Raw genomic sequence first — 22330 nt, forward strand, 5'->3', positions numbered from 1 at the left:
GACAAAGCAATTGTTAGGAAACGCCCCTCTCTCTCCTTCTCTCTCACTCTCTGTGTGTGCTCTCTGTCAACCGGAAAATTCACTCAATGCGCACACAAAGGCAGAGGGAAATGATAATTTTCCGCCTAACAGGCACACATACATACACACATATACACATGAACAGTCAAAAATTTCCAGCAAACCTTACAGTAATTTGATGTCTTAAAGCCGGCCGCTCACTTTAATTGTCAGGAAATTTTCTTGAATACTTTATATGAACTTTGCGCTCGGCGTGCTCACTACAATTTACATGATGGCGACAGCACGGCGGAGACATAACTTGTAAATACCCTACATGTGGGGTATGATGAGAGATAAAACTAAAATTGAAGAGCTACAGTCTATCAATAATGTAGATATTTATGTATTGAAGGAGCTTATATAGGACAGAGAGAAAGATGTTTTCTAATCGCTCACACCTCCTGAATAAACCAATGAAAGTTAAAATGTTGATACATCAGCTATATATGACAGATTCTACTATTTTCCATCCCACAAAAGCTATATCTAGATTTTCAAAATACTCCAGATCCCAATATATATTTCATTATGTTCCTCAAATGCATGTCATATCAGTTTTCTTAGCACAACTCGAGAACTACAAAGTCTAAGTATGCCCTTTGAATTTGATACATCATTCGCTATTAAGTTTACACAGATATAATTCACCTTTTGACAATTTCTATTCATCAATGAGTTCAGTGTATATTTACTGTTCGCTTGCTCCCTCTCACTCCATCCCCCTCTAATCCTTCCTTTTCAGCAGCGAGCTGTCCATTAATGGACTCCATTTAATATGAGCTATTGGGCAAAGATAGATATGATTGAATTTATTTCGAGATATTTCGCATAAGTTATGCTTTTATAGCTCACTCACTGGACAATCTATCAATGCAATTCAATCAAGTAAATGCTTCGAGTCAACTCTGTGAGAGCTCTGAGAATATTCTAGTCAAGTATTCCTTAAGAGAATATTTTATTTGAATTTCTAAAGTAGAGAATGCAAATGAAATAAATTTTCGCTTGAATAGATGCCAGAAATTTTGCACCCAATTTGTGGAGCATGTAAAATTTACAATAAAATGTGCTTAACAAAAACATATTAAAGTGAGTTTGTTTTAAGTTTATGTTTTGGAAGATTACAATAGATATATGCATATGTATATGTATATTATCTAGCTTCTATGCGTCGGGCACATTCTTAGTTTGCTTTTGTCTATCGCAAGGGTGGCTTCCCCCGACCCACACACAATGTAAGTAATGCTGTAGGTATTTCGGAGCTCACATGTGCTCATAATGACGTTGACGTGAATGATAACGTAATAATGTTGATGTTCATGCTGATGTTCCTGTGTGATTTTTGGTTAGCATCTGTAAACATAATGGAAAGACGGCCAAATGGCTGTACTGCAACGAGTACGGCAAGAGTGCGCTATGGCAACCCTGACAAATGAGTTTGGTTAAAAGCATTCTGGCTATGGAATGAGTACTTATTTATCAAACTGTTATTGCTCTACTTCTAAAAGCTTTCAAGCAAAGGTACAGCATCTGTTATAAAATTGGTAAATGTAGACAAGAGAAAAGTATGTGAGAGTCTATATAACAAAAATATATATAGGATGAAACAAAAAAATCTATATTTATCGTTCTAAGGATAGTGTAGGAACATGTTGATAGCTCAAGGGAATTTGATATTCGCATATCTCGAGGAGCAAAATCGATAGATAGATCGATCGATAAATGAACTAAAATTAAGCATGGGGTATAAGATAAGATTCAGTTAGCGTCTGGTGTAAAGTCCACCAAGTTCTGTGGAAGTGGGGAATCCATTTATACAGTAATCGCTTATAGTTTATACCTATAAATCTACATATAAATTGTTAAGTGTTTAGTTGTTGTTTTCTTATAGTAATCGAGATATTTTTTAGGAAAAGATTCCTAAAGTAAGAGTTGCAAAATCGATATGTATTGATTATGATTAATATGATAGTATATTGCAAATTTAGTTTTTATATTGCCCAAGCTATGATATTTTATTCTAAAGTTCAAGTTTCTTAACAAATACAGATACACAGCTCTCTCCGTCTCTTCTCTTCATTTTTCTATTAACTTGCATACTTTACTAAAGAGTATAGCTACATCATGAGCCCCCAAACAAAGTCCATTATTTATGCTGCTCCCCACCCCCAGTGGGTTCAACGGGCAGACTAACAACAACTGGCTGTTGACCAAGTCGTTTAGCAAAATATTTGCTCAGTTGATTGCAGCGTCAGTAGGAATTGATTGATTGATGGATTGATTGACCGTTGGACAATAGTTGCTTGTTTTTCGCAAGAAGAGCAAAACAGCTGAACATCATTTATCATCGCAGTGAAAACGGCTGCTCAAGACACCCACACAAGCACACACTCACACACACACACACTGCCACAGCCACACATGAATCGCTATCAGCGAGGTGTGGCCAGGTGTAAGCTGTGCTCAGTTTTTCCATTTAAAGTTGAGCGTGCAAAGTTTCTGCTGTGGCTCTAAAAATGGAACAAGCTAGCGAATAGTTTGCCTTCCAGTCCAAAAATAGTTTATAATATGCCTTGACAGGTTCGGGCCAGCTTACAGCCAACAGCAAACTATCTTAACAATGTTTGGCACGTCAAATGCTTGGCGAACTTTTGGAAAGACTAGGATAATGGAGAAAGTAATCAATAGGGACTGATTGAGCACACCCTATATCTAGAGGGACTGCTAAGAGTGGAGAGGATTGATTAATATTATTTATATGGATTATGGATATACTTCAGTGTTGGGGGTAAGAAATATTATTTGGATTTGTGCTTGGGCAAAGTATATTATAATATTCCAGAAAATTATTTTTCAAAATTATGCAGTAGTAAAAGCAACTGAGAAAACTAATAAAACTAATACTATAGCACCACATAACTTAAGGAGAAAAAAGTAGTTTAATAAATATGTATGTATATTTTTATTTATTTTATGAAAACTGATTTTAAAAAGATTGTCTATGAATACAAAAATAGGTCATGGTTTAACCCCATTTTGCTACAACGACCAATATGAGTTCTATTTAAACCTTTAGCCCTAGAGTCTATGAAATCTCCAGGGAAACTGAACTAGATTAAAGATCTACTCAAACTTTTCATGTTTCTCTTATATCTGTTTAGAGAGCATTTAGTCGTTAAGCACTTCGCTCGAGAATGCCAAATATTTGTGTCGAGATCGAATGGTAACTGTGAGTTATGAGCGCCGCAGCGATTCCGCGTGCCAGCTGCTTGTGTCAATAAATCATAACGAAATATAGCAGACGAACTGGAGGAAGACAGAAAGAGAGAGGAGAGAGAGACAGAGATAAAGAACTTATAGAATTTTCTATGATGTAGCGCAAATCAAATCAAATCAAAGTCAACTGTAATAGTATGTAGATATGTGTGTGTGTTCTTAATTTGGTCTAATGAAGCCAGAAAAATATTATTTAATTAGTCAAGTTTTAGCTAAACGTATATGAGTAGGGAAAACAGTTGTTGCTGCTGATAACCATTGTTAATGACAATCACACAATTCACACCAGACAACCACGCCCAGAAGCACCCACACGGCCGCACAGCCACACGCCCACAATAGCGCGTATTCATAAAGTGTAGCATACTTTTCCGCGCGCCGGCTTTAAGACCTGCTTCCGCGTTAGCGCCCTACGGGTCGCATATATTTACAATAGCTATGCACACAATACATGCCAGGAACATGCACACACCCACCCACACATGTGCATGTATGTGTGCTGTCTTGAGACAACCCTTTGTCAGGCTTTGTCTGCGAAGCAAACTATTAAAATTTGTAGCTGCCATTTGCAAGCGCTTAGCACGTCGCTGTGTGTGTTCGTGCGTGTGTCAGTGTGTGTCTAAAAACAAAGTACAGTTATAAATAAATAAGCGCTCACCTACACACGTGTACACAAGCGGCGATATTGTTAAATAATAAACAGTTTAGCTCCGAACAGCAGAATAAACAGGCGTGAAAACATATACATAAAAAATATATATATGTATGCTCCTGTGATTGGCAGGGATATGAAGAGTGGGGGACGGGTCGGGGTCGCCTGGTTGAATATATCCTGTGCACGCATTCAGCTGTCAACGGTAATGTTATCCATCTAAGATGGCGTCGGTTAGCTCAGACGGAAAAGGACGAATCGGTGCGGCGACAAAGCGGCATTCCGAATCGACGACTTTCATAACGACCGTCATCAAAGTTACAACAACAACAACAGCAACAACAACAATGAAGCCCCAAACTGTCGTCAATAAATAAAAAAAGCCAACAGCAACGACAACGGCAACAGGAAAATGCGCTGACAGCAGCAACTGTTACCAGAGCTGAATCTACTGCCGCTCCTCTTTCCCCTCTTGCTCTTCCTTCCTTTCCTCTTTCATTCTCCATTTACTCTCGCATTAACCATTTCATCTGCTGTCCCCAAATGCTCCAGAGCTGAGATGCCGCGCAGCCTCCTCCTGTTGCCAAGGATATAGAGTCTGAATGCGCCCACAACAGCAAAATAATCAGAAATATGCTAGCTGCAGTTGATCGACTGGCCAATTACCCTGTAAAAGCACAATATTACATACTCAAATATCTATGTATATAGAAGTTCTCTTAACCTATATTGTAAAATGATACTATTGATAACTCTTGCGTTCTTTAAGGCATTTTTACCCATCAATCAATCAATCAGCTTTAATACATGGATATGTATAGTTAGTAGGTATAACGAAATATAAATTTATTAGACGGGGCAATATTTCGATTTGTGTTTTGGGCATTGCTAGATTTCAATCAGTCAATCATGAGCCAAAGGCACATGTATACATATATGATTAGTCAATCAAAACATATCTAAAGTTTTAAAATATGTATAGTTCAACTGATTGATAAAGTGATTAATGATTCGAGCACATAATATTTTTGTATTATTATTTTATTTGATTTGGTTGAGTTTCAACTAATCAATCAGAGAAACTCAACCAAATCAAATAAAATAATAATAAAAAAATATTTGTTGCTTGAATCATCAATCACTTTATCAATCAGTTGGATCATACCTAGATATTAAATCATTAATCAGATAAGTTAATGCAGTTGATTTTTATTTTATTTAATGTTTATTTTGTTGATTATCAGTCAGTCTATTAGTTAAATCAAACATCAATCAATCAGTCCATCACAGTTCAAATAGAAATGCTATAACTGTATCTCTTCAATCAGCCAACCATGTAACACTCTCATATTTAATCTATCAATTAACCCACCGACTACCGACTCCATCTCCCATTCAATCGGTCCATCAATAAATCAGTTAAACCTCTTAACGGGAATTATATTATGTGCAAAATCCAATCATTTGCTCAAGATTTCACGCTCAGCTACAAGTGGCTTAAGTATGGCTTATTTGTAATGGGTTTACCCCCGCTTCGAGCATCTTGCTACAGGGTATTAAATACGAATAGCGAGCAATATGAAAAGCAGTGTGAAAATGGAATTGCTGTAAGTACAAGGATTGCTCGGCCAGGATATGATGTTGTTGCTGCGAGGGTTGCTGGACAGCTGTGTCAAGAATTTAAGGTAATTTACGATAAAGCCCAGTTGACAGTGCCTGTCTGATATATGTTTACACTCGCTTCTGCTCTGAGCCCAAAGACTTCCATCACAATTAGGCCAAACTGTCTGTGCACGCTCGCTTTGACTGCGGTCAACGTGGCGTATGATAAATATTTCAAGCGCTTTGCCATTTCTGGAACGACTTTAAATGATTTAAGCAGCATTTTCGTTATACTTTTCTTCTTCTTTGTGCTCGTTGCCAACGTGACGATTAATCAATTATTTAGTCTAATTGGACATGCAAAATTTGCTCAAGCCCCCAAAATAACCGCACATGAGCGACAGACCTGAGCTGTTAGTGAGTGCCCCAATGATTCAATTAACAAAGTATGAGCATGTCCTTGGCTAGTAAATAATTAAGGTGCGACGCGGTGGTCAACCATGGCACAGAGGACTGAGAGAGGATGGAGCGTAAAAGTTAGAAATTGCTTTGTAGGTATTATAATAATATCATAGAGAGATAGGAGGTATATATATTTTTTCTGATTGAGGACGCTTTCTGTGTTATTGATTATTACCGATCATAAAGAATATGTTAGAGACATCGACTCAGATCGTCAACCTGATTAAGAATATGTATATGTTCCAAGTCCTACAACGCCTCCTTTTACCTGTTATCAACATCCAGACTTCCCTTTCAAATTGTTTTATTTTATTTTATTTTTTCAAAACAGCTAACACACTGAAACTCTTGTCATATAAATTCTGGCACTATATTAATTATTTTAAATTATCTATATAGTACACGTTAACAATAACTTACACTTATAGCCAAGCATTTAGAAATAATATCTTATCAATTGCTCCACATTTTCTTATCATTGACGTATAGGCAAAATTTACCAGATCTATCTAATCTGAAATATACCTGCAATTCCTTATATATAACATATATATAGATAACTAATACAATAAATTCATGTCTTATATCGACAACTTGATGACGTTATTATTAGATGACGCTATAGCGTATACCCACAATTGTGCTAGAGATGATAAGAAATACATAGATGAGAGTGGAGTGGAGAATAGAGATAATGACTGTCAAACAGCTAAAGATAGCTTTACGAAATACCTACAAATTTTACGACATGCACGACTCTCGTGTCACGACACGCGCTCAACTCTAGCTTGTGCTGTGGTAAGTCAAAAGTGTCCGATTGTATAATGCTCTTGTGATAACGAAACGTTCACTATATCAATTGCCCTGTCGCATTGATATCAAATTTAAGAACGTTTCAAGTTATCAAGTCGCCAGAATTAATATAGAAAGACTTATGTATATAGAATTATAACTATATATTATATAGAGGCCGAAATTAGTTACCAGTTTGGTTCGGATCGCCAAATAGAACGCGATATTAAAAGATTGATTTGTTGCGTATCGCCTTTGAGATATACTTCATATAAATTGAGCTTAAGGATAAAGTTTGAGTAAATTCCATTTGTAATCAGATAAATCGTTAGTGTCCAGTTTCGTCTTCTTCATCTTGAAAAACTTCTCTGGCGGGGCCCATGGCGCATGCTGTGTGAAAGGACTTACTTAGCAAGAGACCACATAGACGGGGAGAGATAGAGGAAGAGAGAGAGAGGGAGAGAGGGAGAGAGTGGGTGCTACCAGAGTCCGGAGCAGGCGCAGAGGGCTAAGGTTGTTGGGGCGGCTGTAAGTGAATCGATTCACAAATAATTCACATTAATGTCAACTTTTACCTGTTCGAATGTGAAACGCATTATAGGCCAATAAATCATTCAGTCTGAAATCGGTTATTGGCAGCCAAGCGGTTTCATATCGAGATATATACTTCCATATATATAGCAGCTCAAACCATCCAAAAGGTGCCGAAATCTACAGCAAGAAAGAACTGACGAAAGGTCAAGTGAGTAGAAAACATATACATAAATATACAAACACATACATACATACGTACATATTTCTGCAGACATCATTTACGGTGTGTCAATGTGTTTGGGTGTGTTTGTGTGAGTGTGTGTCTAGTGTGCACTTGTCTAAAAATATATCAGAAGGGTAGGCAGAAGAGCAAAAACAAAAAACAAAAAAAAAGTAGCTGCGTACGCGGGCATGCTTCACAGCTGGGTGGCAAGCACTATGAGAAAGAGAATGTCTTAAAGTGACCGACTAGACGCTACCCTGCTTTATACAGTTGTCTCCGCACTATTTTCTATGAATATACAAAAACACATGCGTTGAGTTTCAACAAGTTAATTTTATATAAATTTCTGTGTTACAAAAGAAAATTCAATATCAACTAAACTGTCCAATTTGAAATTTATCAATATATCGCATGGACGATATATATCGAAAATATATAAAATATCAGTTAAGTTTTTCTAGCTATACTGTATATAAATAAAATAAACATATGCTGAACTTTTCATTTACATTGCTACATCTATTGAGATATATCGATAAATGTTAAGATTTTCAGAATTTTTCTGGGAACATTAGCAACCTGTCATATCCACTGCTAGAACGCACAGGGTACACATAAATAGTTGAGCCAACTATTAGATGGGTTGCTGAAGAGCTCCACGTTTAGTTGAGTTCTATGTTTAGTGCTTGAGATTAAGATACGGAACGCCTGCCGAATACACTGAAATAGCAATTTGCCAGAACTACATGTTATATAGTTGACCCAAAGGTGCTACAAAACAGATTTGAAATATTTGCTTTGCCTGTGAGAAACGGAGAGAAAAGGAAAGAGAGGCGACAATAATAAACAAAATTTAATGCTAAACAAAAACAAGGCAATAACAAACGCGGAATATTAAGAGAGCATGAGAGTGTGAGAGAGTGCAGAGAGCGCAGAGAGGGAGAGCGTGAGAACGTGAGAGCGTTAGCACAGCAAACTATGCGAAACGATGCACAGCTAAAATAACGGCGAATATTTTGACAGACAAAGACATAGGTTAATAATTGTGGTGCATAGGAAAAAACGAAAACGTACGAATCGACAAATGCCCTACACTTGTCAAACACGGGAATGCAATGCAGTAGATGCAATTAAATGAATAATTTTATATAATATATATAATAATATATAATACATAGAAATGAAGTGCTTAATTGAGCTTTAGGTATACTCATTTATATATCAGAAGCACATACATATGTGTATACATATACCTCATGGCTATTGCCAATGAGCTCTTCAATGATGAACACATCGAGCTGCGCAAATCAGTGTAGGGCATTCAAAATAATTATGAGCGCTTGGGACAACGCTTGTTGAGCGCAGACGACAGGCGGCGGGTTTTTGGCGAATTAGTTGTACATTGGCTGCCGAACGTGAACGCGAACGCGATTGTAAATGTGATTGCGAGTGGGAGAGCAGATGAATTCAGTGCCTCGAGTGTAGCCATTTCCAATCATAGTGAAATCCGAATCGGGAAGAATTCGATATTAAACGTCTGTTGCAAGCGAAATGTTTGCCCAGCTCCAGTTAGGCCAAGCCCAATAGTAAACGTGCCGATAAAACAACGTAAGCCCCAACGTAAGTGCTAACCTAACGTCAGGCAACGTAACGTGTAGTTGTTGTCTGGCGATCGCAGCCCAAAACGGAACCCGTTGAGCCTTGTAACGCTGTGCTATATTTAAATACATATTTCACACACTATGCACAGTGGTCATAAATATTATGTAAAGTGACAAATCTCTGCTGTGTGCGCGCATATAGCACGCACTATCTGAATAATAATAGGTTTGAGTGTCTGCTCGAGAGATTTTCCAATTAATTTCGCAATCTCTTTTAAGCATCGACGTGCACAAAATTTTCAATAACGGTTAAATGCAATTTGCTGCTGAAATGAAAAACGGGTGGAGAAACTAAGCACTTGCCTGCGGGCTGTCTAGCAATGCCCGAGTGTTTATGTGTGTTTGTGTGTGTGTGTGCGTGCTAGTGCGCTTGTGTATGCCTGTGTGTCTGTGTATTGACATTCATCTCTTTTCTCCCTGGCGCGTCTGTCTAACTGTCTGACTGTTTACAAATTCAGCTCTCGCCATTCCCTAACGACTAGCTCTTGGCACATTTTACCGTTGTAATTGCTAAATTAATGCAAGCGACCCCTTCCCCTACGTCGAAAAATGTGCTGCATATTAGTTCTGGATGCGAGTCAAGCAAGCGAATATTTTGCATAATTAATTTCTGATTTTTTTTTATTAGATAAGCATAAGTAAATTGAAAACATTGAATAATTCTAAATTTAAAAATTTAAAAAAAAAAATTATTTTAATAAAAATACAGCTTTAGTTGGAAATATGTATGTACATCGTGTCTACTTTTACCCAGTATTTAGATTTTTGCTTTTTGATTTATTTATTTAGGTATATTTATTTAGTTTTATTTATTTCTATATTTATAATTTAGATTATATGTAGGAGCGTGTAGCAAGTCAGCCGTCTAGAACAATTACATATGTACATATGTACGTATATCTTAATATAGCATACTATCTCACCCACTCGCCTTGACGCTCTTGTGTTGGGTTGTCCCTCTCACCAAGTCTCTCTCTTTGCATTTTAACCGTTCTATTTTGCCATTCGCTTTGCTGATTTTGTCCGTTTTGCTTGTCAGTCAAGTTGGCGCTTGTTGCTGGTAATGCATTTACCGTTATGCTTTACCCAGTTCCATCTTCTTCAACATACACACAGACACAGAGCCATACACCCAGGTATTTTTCTCTCTCGCTTTCTCTTTTTGAACTACAGCTATTGACATTGTCTACATTATGCATTTTATCGATTTCATATCGTATTCATATTTACCGGTCCGTTGCGTTAGTTTGTCCAGCGTTTATTCTGGTGCCCGTACCCATAGCAAACATAGTTGTTATTACACAAATATCAAAAGAAATATTATTCGTAAGTAGGGAAAACATTTAATAAATGTGTTAAATTTAATAGATGTGTGTCTTTAGAAAGAGGAGAGGTACCAAGCATTTTGAGCTACGTTTTTGAGAAACCACTAAATATCATAATGTACAAATATCTAAAATAATAATTATCGAATTACAACTAGATTAATAACTAATGTCTAATGACTAATGACTAATGACTAATGACTAATGACTAATGACTAATGACTAATGACTAATGACTAATGACTAATGACTAATGACTAATGACTAATGACTAATGACTAATGACTAATGACTAATGACTAATGACTAATGACTAATGACTAATGACTAATGACTAATGACTAATGACTAATGACTAATGACTAATGACTAATGACTAATGACTAATGACTAATGACTAATGACTAATGACTAATGACTAATGACTAATGACTAATGACTAATGACTAATGACTAATGACTAATGACTAATGACTAATGACTAATGACTAATGACTAATGACTAATGACTAATGACTAATGACTAATGACTAATGACTAATGACTAATGACTAATGACTAATGACTAATGACTAATGACTAATGACTAATGAGTAATGACTAATGACTAATGACTAATGACTAATGACTAATGAGTAATGAGTAATGAGTAATGAGTAATGAGTAATGAGTAATAAGTAATGACTAATGACTAATGATAATGATAATAACTTTCGTAAGCTTAAGCATAGACTTCTTAGGGTATATTATGGTCGTACCTTACCTTTTTGCCCGTTTTGTATGTTTACCCTTTGTACTGCATTTTGTTTATGTTCTATGTTTAGTTTCAGTTGCTCTCAGTTTATATCGCAATTCTTTTTTTTTGTGTTTAGTTTCTGTTCCGTGTAAATATACAAAAGAGCTGAAAGGGGCGGGAAAGAAAAATACAAAGCGAAAAACTCTGGCAATGACTTTTTCGCCCATCTGGAAAAGTTAAATAATGCCAAATCGGCTTATTCAAAGGAAATAATTATTTAGCAACAGATGATGTTGACAGCAAATATAGCTGGTATTTTTCCAAGCACATTCAGTAATGAACAAATTTGTTTTGTGTTTCCAGGAATCAACAGGAGCAACGTAAGTTGTGCGCCAGAGCTGCCACATCTTCTTAAAACTGCGTTTGCGATGATGCCGTTTCGCAGGACGATCCGATCATTATAAACCGCAACACATTTTCACTAAGTGCACAAAAAAAGCAGAAAAGGACGCTTCCAGTAACAGTGAAAGACAATACACACTAAGCACTTCCAAACAGGATTAAAAACCTAAAAAAGAAACAAAAAATGCAGCTATTACGCAGAACCGTTAGATCAGTTGCCACCTTCGCTGTCCTATTACTCCTGCTCTATGTGAAGGCACACACGTTTGCTCTAACCACTGGCCAAGCTGTGGATGACTCAGCATCCTACTCGACTCTGAATGAAACCAGCAGTGCTGAAAGCCTCAAACGTGTCGTCCGTCAGGTCGATCCGACTAAAGACGAGATAACGACAGTAAAAACCGATGTTGAGGTGGAGGAGCTGGGCACCTGTTCGGAAGGTCTTGTGCTGCCACTGTGGATGCCTCAGCGTAAAATCTCAATTGGCGACCGTGCCATCCGTGGCTTCGTCTATTTTATGTTAATGGTCTATTTGTTTGTGGGCGTCTCGATTATATCGGATCGTTTTATGGCATCAATAGAGGCTATCACCTCAATTGAACGAGATGTGGTCGTCCGTGGACCCAAGGGTGAGAAGCAGACAATGCGTGTACGCATCTGGAATGAGACTGTCGCAAATTTAACGCTCATGGCGCTTGGATCGAGTGCACCCGAAATTCTACTCTCCGTGATTGAGATCTATGCGAAAAACTTTGAGAGCGGAGATCTGGGGCCGGGCACAATTGTTGGCTCCGCAGCATACAATCTGTTTGTCATCATTGCTCTTTGCATGGTGTTAATACCGAAGGGCGAGAAGCGGCGGATAAAGCATCTCCGGGTGTTCATTGTGACCGCCGTACTATCCATCTTTGCTTACATCTGGCTGTGGGCGATTCTTTCGCTCATCTCGCCGGGCATCATTGAGGTGTGGGAGGGCGTGGTCACCCTGCTTATGTTCCCGGCCACCGTACTGTGGGCATATATAGCTGAACGACGACTGCTCCTCTACAAGTACATGGATAAGAACTACCGGATGAACCAACGTGGCACCGTTGTGGCCGGTGAGCACGATTCCGTTGAGATGGGCGCAGATGACCCGAAACAAACAAGCAAACAGTTTTTGCAAATGAGTAAGAGCGCGCATGCCTACGATGAGGCCAGAATGGAGTATATACAACTGCTGTCAGAGTTGCGGCAGAAGTACCCAGATGCTGATCTGGAGCATCTAGAAATGATGGCACAGGAGCAAATGATAACCCGTGGTAACAAGTCTCGCGCCTTTTATCGCGTCCAGGCCACGCGCAAACTCATCGGCAGCGGCAATCTGATGCGTAAGATTCAAGAGCGTGCCCACGAAGATCTGTCCAGCGTGAAAGCCCAAATTCAAGCATATAACGACGATGATGATGACGTACCGACCCGCATCTACTTTGAGCCCGGACATTATACGGTCATGGAGAATTGTGGTGAATTCGAGGTGCGTGTAGTGCGACGTGGTGATATCTCCGGCTATTCGCATGTTTATTTTGAGACCTACGATGGCACCGCCTCCGCCGGCTCTGATTATGTTGGCAAAAGTGGTATACTCAATTTTCCCCCGGGCGTCGATGAGCAGCGTTTTAAGATCGAAATTATCGATGATGATATTTTCGAGGAGGACGAATGCTTCTATATACGGCTCTTCAATCCCTCTGAGAATGTTAGCCTCTATGTGCCAGATATAGCCACCATTATGATACTGGATGATGATCATGCGGGAATTTTCGCATTCGGCGATGCATTACATGAGGTTAACGAGTCTGTTGGCGCATATGTTCTGCCCGTAATGCGGTATTCTGGTGCTCGAGGTACCGTTATCGTACCCTATTGGTCCGAGGATGAAACTGCGATCAGTGGACGCCACTATCATGGGGTTCGCGGCGAGTTGATCTTCGAAAACAATGTGACTGAGTGAGTAATCTATATATATTTACATATATGATATGATATGATTTATAACACGAAATCGTTTTCATTTTCACACGAAATTATCTAAGTAAGTGCCATACATTATGTTGAACACTTTGATAAATAATTTTTGAGGTGAAGTAGTTCTACACAATATTAAAAAAAATTTTAAAATCAGATAAGTGTTGATCTTTATATCTTAATATTTATAATTTTATTGTAAGAGCATTTTAAATACTTATATCAAAATCTATCCTGCTATATATCTTTATACGTTGATCGATCCAGTTAATCCGCTTTGATGCTTAATGGTTCGATAAGCTATGCATAGATAAGCTTAGATATTAAAAGATAATTTATGAAACTTTGAGAGACCTAGTAGGTGAAGCAGCTCCATGAAGCATGTCCATGAACCTCTTGTTTACTGACTTATTAATTAGCCCATAAGAGCTGTCGACATAATAATTTGTATTTCAGCATAAGATAAGCCAAGGTCTGTATATTTATCCACATCTATTCATGTTTGGTATATCGAGCGAACCTTGGCTGAACCACTATCATGAACCACTCTTGAGATTGATGGCAATATCCTAACCTAATAACAGTTGATTGGCAGACTACGTGCCCGTTGCTAAAGCTCATCGCAGCGACTGTCGAATGGAGTTTTGGATACATGTCACGCAGCGCCAATTCCCGTCGGAGTTTTTCTCCATGCGTGCGTCTATGTGTGAGTGTGTGTCTGTATTCGTATGGACAATATGGAATTCTTGCTTCGCCAGTTTGGGGAATTGTGTTGAATGCGTGAGAGACAGCGCTGTGAATCGATTAAGGTCGAAATAATTTGCGCTTTTAATTGCTGCGTCAGTTGGCAACTGCCAGAGCAAGTTTATACGCAAAAATTCCTCAAAACAAAACTAGGCTGAGCTGGTGGGCGTGGCATTGAAATTGAGGTTGCAACTGAAGTTGGGGCCGCCGGAACCGGAGCTGGCATTAATCTAGTTGTTTCTTTCAGCGCCTGGCACCTGCTCATATTGCTTGCAAATGGCTTTCGTTAGTGTGAACAACACATGACATATACGCACACTCACACACGGATACGCACACACACACACACGCATTTAGGACATTGAGTTGAGTCGATTTACCTACATGAGTCTGCCTACCAAATATGTGTGTGCCCCCAGCTGTGGCAATCCTGTCATTCTGCGTGCCACATAACCATATAATTCTACCCACACACACATATACACACCCTCCCCTAACATACACAGACATATAGGCGGACCCGCTGCGTGCGATGTCTTTGTTAGAGCCAAAGTGCAAAATCTAATTAATTCTGTAAAATTAGTTCGTTAGGAAAATATATCTTTCTTGAATCACATTAATATAAAGTTAGTCAACCAGTTTTTGTTAAGCTGCAATGTGTGCTAAGTAGTAAGCTCTAATAGTTACAGCTAGGTCCTAGAGTGACATGATGAACTCCTGTAGGTAATTTCATGGAATTTTCAAACTCATTGTGAAACTGGATATTCACATGCTTAAAAAGTCTTCCTTCATATAGTTCATATAGTTCAGGAAAGGAATTCATATGTGAAACTGTATGTAACAAGCAGAAGGAGGTGTGGGTAGCTCTGTGCAGGGTTCTGGTAGTGTTCTGGTCGAGTACTCCCTAGAGATTGAAATCGAGTTTAATTTAAGTTTTGGCCAAAAATATTTGATGAGACTTTAGGCTCTGAATGCTTTGTAGCTCAAAAGTTTTCCTTTCTTATACTTAAATTTTTATGTTGAGCTTAATTTTGCTAGTCTTTAGGCAAAAGTAGTTCTCTTCCATTTCAATCACGTTTTTAGTATAACGAGCTAGAAACCCCCAGCTTAAATGAAAAACGACGGTATACCATACACCGAATGAAAGTTTCTTCATTAGGTAAATACATAAGTAAACTTTTTAGCAATTTAATTAATTTTTTAAGTTCACAAAAGTCTGACTCTAGTATTCACAGCAAATGACTCGATTTTCGTATATATATTATACCGAAAAAGCTGTACATAATGAAAGTTCAACTCTCGCTGTATGCACATATAATGTACAGCATAATAACTCTCCTGCTCTATGTCTTTATGTGCTTGTTTATCCTCTCGTTTGTCTTTCTTTTCATCTTTTCGCTGATTTGCAGCTTTGCATAAATTGTTTCCTTTTTTCCGTTGCGGCGCCATGGGGCGCTGTCTATTAAAAACTGTCTGCTGCGCGTCAACAGCTATGTGGATTTCCCTCTGGCCCCGCTCCAATGTCAGTCTCTCTCTCTCACTCCGTCGCTCTCTGTGGCACATTTTTGTGGTTCTACATTATTTCATAATAAGCCGCAAACCGGAGCAGACAATTAGATGTGCCAAGCGCCGGGGGACAGCTTTAACAGTAAACTGAAAAAAATGGAGAAAAAATTAAGTGGCAACGCTGCCGGCGCCATTTTGTGTGATGCTCATAATGGTCGTTAAGCTGCCGTTTGCTGTGCCGCAGCTGAAATCGCTGTCATTTCCATTGTGCAAATAGTTTTCCATGTTTGACAGTGTCAAGTGGCATCCACATTGCTGCAATTGCTTCATTCATTTCATACATTGCTCAATGTGGCCTTAAGGCAATTATTTGCCCAGTTTTAAACGCTTCAATTTTCTTTGCCTAGTTTGCCTTGCATTCAATTCCATTTACTATCGTTCCCTCCTTCGCTATCTTTCTCCCTCCCTCTCAGTCCATCTCTTTTTCTGGCTCTTTCTCTTTTATTTCTGGCGTATTCCCTGGACGCTATCACCAGACAGTTACAGCCACTCAAGTTGGCATGGCTTACTACGCATTCGGTTACTCATATACCCTATAGAAAGAAATTTGAAAAATAGAGTATCATAAATTTCTTTTATTTACTTCATACAATCTTAACCAGCTTGAATTTAAATCTATCTAAATTTATGCATGGGATATACGTCGAACTTATATTGAATGATAAGATAGAAAATTTTATAACTCTTGTATATTTAAAGGCAACATATCTCTAGAGAGCCAAAGAAGCTCTTCAAGAAGAAAGTGCAACATAGTCTTCACAACTAGAAAAGTTTGTCTTACTTCCTATAGGGTATCTGATAGTCGTTCACAATCAACTGTTGCCCACTAAGGTGATTTTGTATTCAGATATTGTCTCCAAGCACTACGATAATAAACATAATTCTAACTACGTTCATATCAACTTTATGCAACGCATTTGTATATAGTCAATAGTTACAGAGTATCTGTTAGGCGATCAGAATTCGGTTGGCACATATTTATTTAATATGCTGACTAAAGATTTAAATATAACTGTAACTTGTGTTTTTACTGAGTATCGGTTAGTCAATCACGATTTACGTATGCCTATTTATAATACATAAGCCCATTTTGGCAATAAGAGCTCCAACAGGAGCAAAAACACTCCGTCTCCGCCTTTCAAGGTAACTTCTCTGGGGTGTGCTTGTCGTGTTACGTATACGACATGTGTGCCCACGTAGCAAAAACTTTGGTCCCAGTGGCAAAATAAATGCAATTAGAGTAAATAGCTCGTTGTCCGACATAAAATGAATGCATTTTACACTTAATTAATCGCAGTCTCAAATCTCAAATATAAATGCAAATTTTTGTTGAGCAACAAAAACGAAAAACAAATTGAAATTTAGTGAGAAAATCTGCTTTGAAGTTTTCCTCGTTGTTGTTGTTGTTGTATGTGGCCTGACCATACTAACTTTGCAAATAAGCTGAGTATAGCATAAGTCCATTGAAGGTGTCGAAAAGGGCAACATAGGTAAGGGGAATAGTTCTAGAGTATCTTTAAAACCTTGAGCCTAGACTAGTCCATCCTATGTATTACGTATTACGTAGAAATCATGCCTGGGTGCATTTCTAAGACTGATTGGGACTTCAAGACCTTGAAAGGCTCATCAGTTGCTTCCAACTCATAGTACAAATCGTAAACCAAACGCAGTAACTGCTCTACCTGCACCGTCAGCAGAGTTTGTTTATTTATATATATATATATATATTTAAACGTCAATCTTACCAAAAAGGTTTTTTGACAAACCGACACCAGTCCACAGAAGTATTGTAAATCCAGGGCCTACAGCCATTTGCTTTTTTTAGAAGTTGAATCCGTTACCTCAATCACATTTGCTGGATACAAAATAAATTAAGAACTGTCTTATTACGACTTATTGCCTTATGTATGTATGTATGTATGTATGTGTATGTATGTCTGTGGTTGCGTACGTGCGTGTGTGTGTGTGTGTGCGTGTTTCTTGTGTAAGCTGAAAGACGCGAAAAATTATTGAAATATCTATTGCTCCAAGGGTTCAGGGGATCTCGTAGTCGAGCAGTCTCGACTAGAGCTTTCTTACTTGTTTTTTCTGTATTCTCGACGGATCATCTGCTCAATTTATTTCTCCTTACTTAATAAAAACAATATATAAATAAATAACGTATTCAATTGCAGTATTTTTATTGTTTGATTTTTTTTAGTCACATATAACTAATATTTATATATATATATATGTTTGGGATTAACTTTTGATAATACTTCCCTTTGTATTCAGAATACCTTCGTCAATCGAAAAGTAAAAATCGGTTGACACTTGTTTTCGCAGGTGATAAAACCAATCTAGTTTGACAAGATATTCTCCAGTTGGAAACGGTATTCGCAACCTTTCATACGGCACATGAAGTCCGCTAGCAATTAGGTCACCCTTAAATGAATTTTGTGCTAATATAAGCATTCACATATATTTGAATCTCGTACTCACCACATAGGGGCAGGTGTGATTTAAGTTTGTGTAGTTCCGTATAGCTTTTACGAATAGTATAACTACTGGATGATACGGTTTTTTGATGAACCGGCAAATGTCCGCGGATATATTATAAAGCCAGGGCTTATAGCCATTGGCCTTCTTCAGAAGCTGAGCGTTCAGCGATATTTGATACGCTGGATATAACATGGTAGCATTAAAATTAAATACTGTCTTGTTACGACTTATAGCCTTCAACCGACAAACGTTTACTTTGACCCAGCTTTCGTTGTGAGCTCGGCAGCGCACGTTTGTAAATTTAAGTAGCGCAGCATTCTATAAAATAGAGCTGTAGATTATCGAATTCTGAAGAATGATGATTGATGGATGTACTCACATTGGTAATCAATATTAAAACTAGCCACAGTTTTACTATCACAAGAATCATAAAAACTTTCCGCATTTCGACTCGTTTGTTCAGCTGATCAAAGCTGAATATAAGTGTTATTCAGCTTTGAATACTACGTGCTATTACAAACTTGATGGCGACGATCACGCCTCTGGCCTCTTTAATGTAATACCAGATCAATCTTTAGCCGTTCGATACGCTTGTTGATCTGGTTAATATGACCCAATTAGTATTTTAATAGTAGTAGATAGAGATAATACTGATTGGTTTCAACCAATGATTCAATCAATGGAATTTCAACATTACGACAGAAGTGAACATTAGACCTAGAGACTTTAGATTTACTGTGTTTATACATTTGATGAATTTTTTTTTTTATATATATATTTTATTTGCAATCTGTCTTGTACAAAGCAATAAGCAAATCTTTAAACTATAACTATAAATAACCGGATGGTTTGAACTCCAACGAGATCAATCCATATATTTACATATTTACATATTTATAGCTAATCTACTAGTTTAACTCTCTACTAGTCTATTCTCTATTTGGCAAATCTAATACGTGGAATCTTTTTAAGCGCCGTTCGCTGTTATTTGTGTTGTCGAGGAGTCCAGAAGCTAGAGCATTGCAGTGGTGATGTAGCCTATTTAAATACCTCTCTGCGGTTTTTTGTATTTCCTCTTTGATAAGAGGAAGTTTGAGGTCTTTATGGATGTCAAAGTTTGTCATGGAGCCATGGAGCACCTGTTATTGTTCTCAGTGTTTTAGACTGGTAACGCTGAAGAATTTCAATGTTTGATTTACTGGCTGTTCCCCAAAGGTGCAACGCGTAGGTCCATATTGGTTTTAAAACAGCCTTATATAGCCGTATTTTGTTTTCAAGGCAGATACTTGTGCTTCGGAATATATATGTACATATTATGATCCTGTTCTTAAAGTTTCATGAAGATAGTCCCACTGCAAGTGAAATTGTTCAACAAATAAATTCTCATACTCTTGCCTATTTTACATAAGTTTTGAGTAAGTTGATATTGAGAAATATCAGTTCCCAGATTTATATATACATTTCAGGTATTTTGTTGAAGTGCTAAGTCAAATTGACGACTTTTTTAATGAAAATCAAATGCTTGTCTGTGCAGTCGGGCGGTCGGTGCACTTCATGTCGGTTGGTCGACTTTTTGCCACTGCCACTGGCAACTGTTAACTAACTCCCCAGTGCCCAACAACACTGAGCGCAAAGCTTGAGGGCCCGGAAATGCGCAACAGCAACAGGAGTAGTAGCAGGAGTAGAACAGGAGTAGGGGCAGGAGTAGGAGTGGGGGCAGTAGCAGAAACCGCCATTGCGTCAGCTCTCGTAAAAAACAGCAGTCAGCAGTGTAATGCCAAACAAAAATGGTGGCAAGGCCCCAAGCAGATGAGGGGACGGGCAGGTGGGGAGGAGGATGATGGAATGAAAGTGCCAACAGTGTTGCATAAATTTGTATAATCTGCGTCAAATGCTGACGATGAGCGGCAGCCAAGCGCTTTTATATTGAGTTATATATGAGCGCTTTAAGTTTCGGTGCTTGCAACATTGAAAAAATGGCCTATAACTCAAAAAAAAAAAAAAAATATATATATATATATATATATATATATATCTACGCTGTAAATGAAAATGTACTACATAACATGCATTTAATTGCTTACTCTGAAAACCGTCGAGAATTCAGGCGTAATATCTAACAGCCGTAATTAGCCAAGACTGAACTCGTCGCCCTCATCAAGAACATATATATTTCATGTATGTTTAATGAATGATAATATTCTATTTTGTATGGGATACCTCATGATATACTGATATGAACTAATAATTCGGTAAAGTAAAGCCGTTCTCCATCTCGATGTAGATGACATCGTACGAGTTCCAGAGAAATGTGGACATCACCTTTGCGTCTTCTGTGGAGATCGTTCCTCGAGTGAGGTCTATGGCTCCGATTTCACTTTTGTCTCTAGTGTATCTCATTGCATCCATAATTAACTGAATGCTTAAAGAGCATCAAAGACCAAATGTGATCTGATGTCATTTTAATAGGTGATGTCATATTCATAGGTCTATAAAATTATCAATTGCTGTCGCGGAAACGATACAAAAATTTTAAGATTTTAGAAATAGGTTTAAAGATGATTCAATTTATGATTAAGAATATAATTATAATTATATTAACGACGAAAATTCTTACTATTTTGACTTACTACTGTGGGCAAAAATTAAGGAGAATTCGTTTAGTATATTCCAGTCTGTACGATACGCTTAATCGCATTGTGTGGAAAAATCATATATGTATATGCTTACCTCTATACTGTAATAACAAAAGATTGTTGTCAAAGCCTAGCCTTTACGAATCACCTGCTTTCAATATTCTATAGCAAATATTTATTTATTCGCTTTGTATTGTACGAGAAATTCTCTTATATAGTTAAATGGAACTAATATATTTTAAATATGTTTATCAAATAAGTTTTTATTTATGACTTTTGACACTATTTCGTTTTGATTTCATAATACCTTCGTCAACCGCGGCGTACAAATCAGTTGAAAATTGCATTTTGCGATGGAAAAACCAATCTATTTTTAGAAGATATTCTCCAGATGGAAACGGCAATCCCAAGCTTTCGTACGGCACATGAAGTCCGCTGACAATTTGGTGGCCCTTAAATGAATAATTTGCTAATATAAGTATTCACATATATTTGGATCTCAGACTCACCACATAGGGGCAGGTGTGATTGAAGTTGACGAAGTCCCGTATAGCTTTTGCGTATAGTATAAATATTGGATTATACGGTCTTCTGATAAATCGACAAAAGTCAACAGATGTATTAAAAAGCCAGGGCTTATAGCCGTTGGCCTTCTTCAGAAGCTGACCGTTTATCGATATCTGATACGTTGGATATAAAATAGTAGCATTAAAATTAAATACTGTCTTGTTACGACTTATTGCCTTCAACCGACAAACGTTTACTTTGACCCAGCTTTCGTTGTAAACGGTACAGCGCGCGTTTGTTAATTTAAGTAGCGCAGCATTCTATAAAATAGAGCTGTAGATTATCGAATTCTGAAGAATGATGATTGATGGATGTACTCACATTGGTAATCAATATTAAAACTAGCCACAGTTTTACTATCACAAGAATCACAAAAACTTTCCGCATTTCGACTCGTTTGTTCAGCTGATCAAAGCTGAATATCACCTATGTATACTCCACAGTAGTAGCATATTACGTGCTATTACAAACCTCTGGGCTCTTTAAAATAATAACAGATCACTTTTTAGCCGTTAGATGCGCTTGACGATCTGGTTAATATGACCCAATAAGTATTTTAATAGTAGTAGATAGAGATAATACTGATTGGTTTCTACCAATGATT

At 37.7% G+C, this 22330-nt stretch overlaps 1 protein-coding gene and 1 long non-coding RNA gene across 9 annotated transcripts in view; one reads left to right on the forward strand and one right to left on the reverse strand.

The window, feature by feature from the left end:
* Positions 1 to 7262: 7262 nt before the first annotated feature.
* Positions 7263 to 7990, reverse strand: LOC116803731. Of its 2 annotated transcripts, none has more exons than XR_006356824.1 (3): positions 7638 to 7990; positions 7420 to 7571; positions 7263 to 7352 (listed from the first exon to the last, which is right to left on the reverse strand). It is a non-coding gene; the product is annotated as an uncharacterized LOC116803731 (long non-coding RNA). The 2 variants fall into 2 exon arrangements; XR_004363798.2 differs by having other exon boundaries at positions 7630 to 7990.
* The window catches only part of LOC6575363 (sodium/calcium exchanger 3), a 41155-nt gene continuing 26323 nt past the window's right edge, over positions 7499 to 22330 (forward strand). For 5 of the 7 annotated variants that reach the window (XM_015167959.3, XM_015167960.3, XM_015167961.3 and 2 more), the window contains exons 1-2: positions 8984 to 9221; positions 11687 to 13714. In XM_015167959.3, the coding sequence (XP_015023445.1) occupies positions 11910 to 13714 (1805 nt within the window). In that variant the 5' untranslated portion in view covers positions 8984 to 9221; positions 11687 to 11909. Of the gene's footprint in view, positions 7587 to 8983; positions 9222 to 11686; positions 13715 to 22330 lie in introns of those variants that run through there. The other 2 variants (XM_032728294.2, XM_032728295.2) reach the window with 2 other exon arrangements.

This window comes from Drosophila mojavensis, unplaced genomic scaffold (genome assembly GCF_018153725.1).
Source record: "Drosophila mojavensis isolate 15081-1352.22 unplaced genomic scaffold, ASM1815372v1 contig_231, whole genome shotgun sequence".
Taxonomy (NCBI): domain Eukaryota; kingdom Metazoa; phylum Arthropoda; class Insecta; order Diptera; family Drosophilidae; genus Drosophila; species Drosophila mojavensis.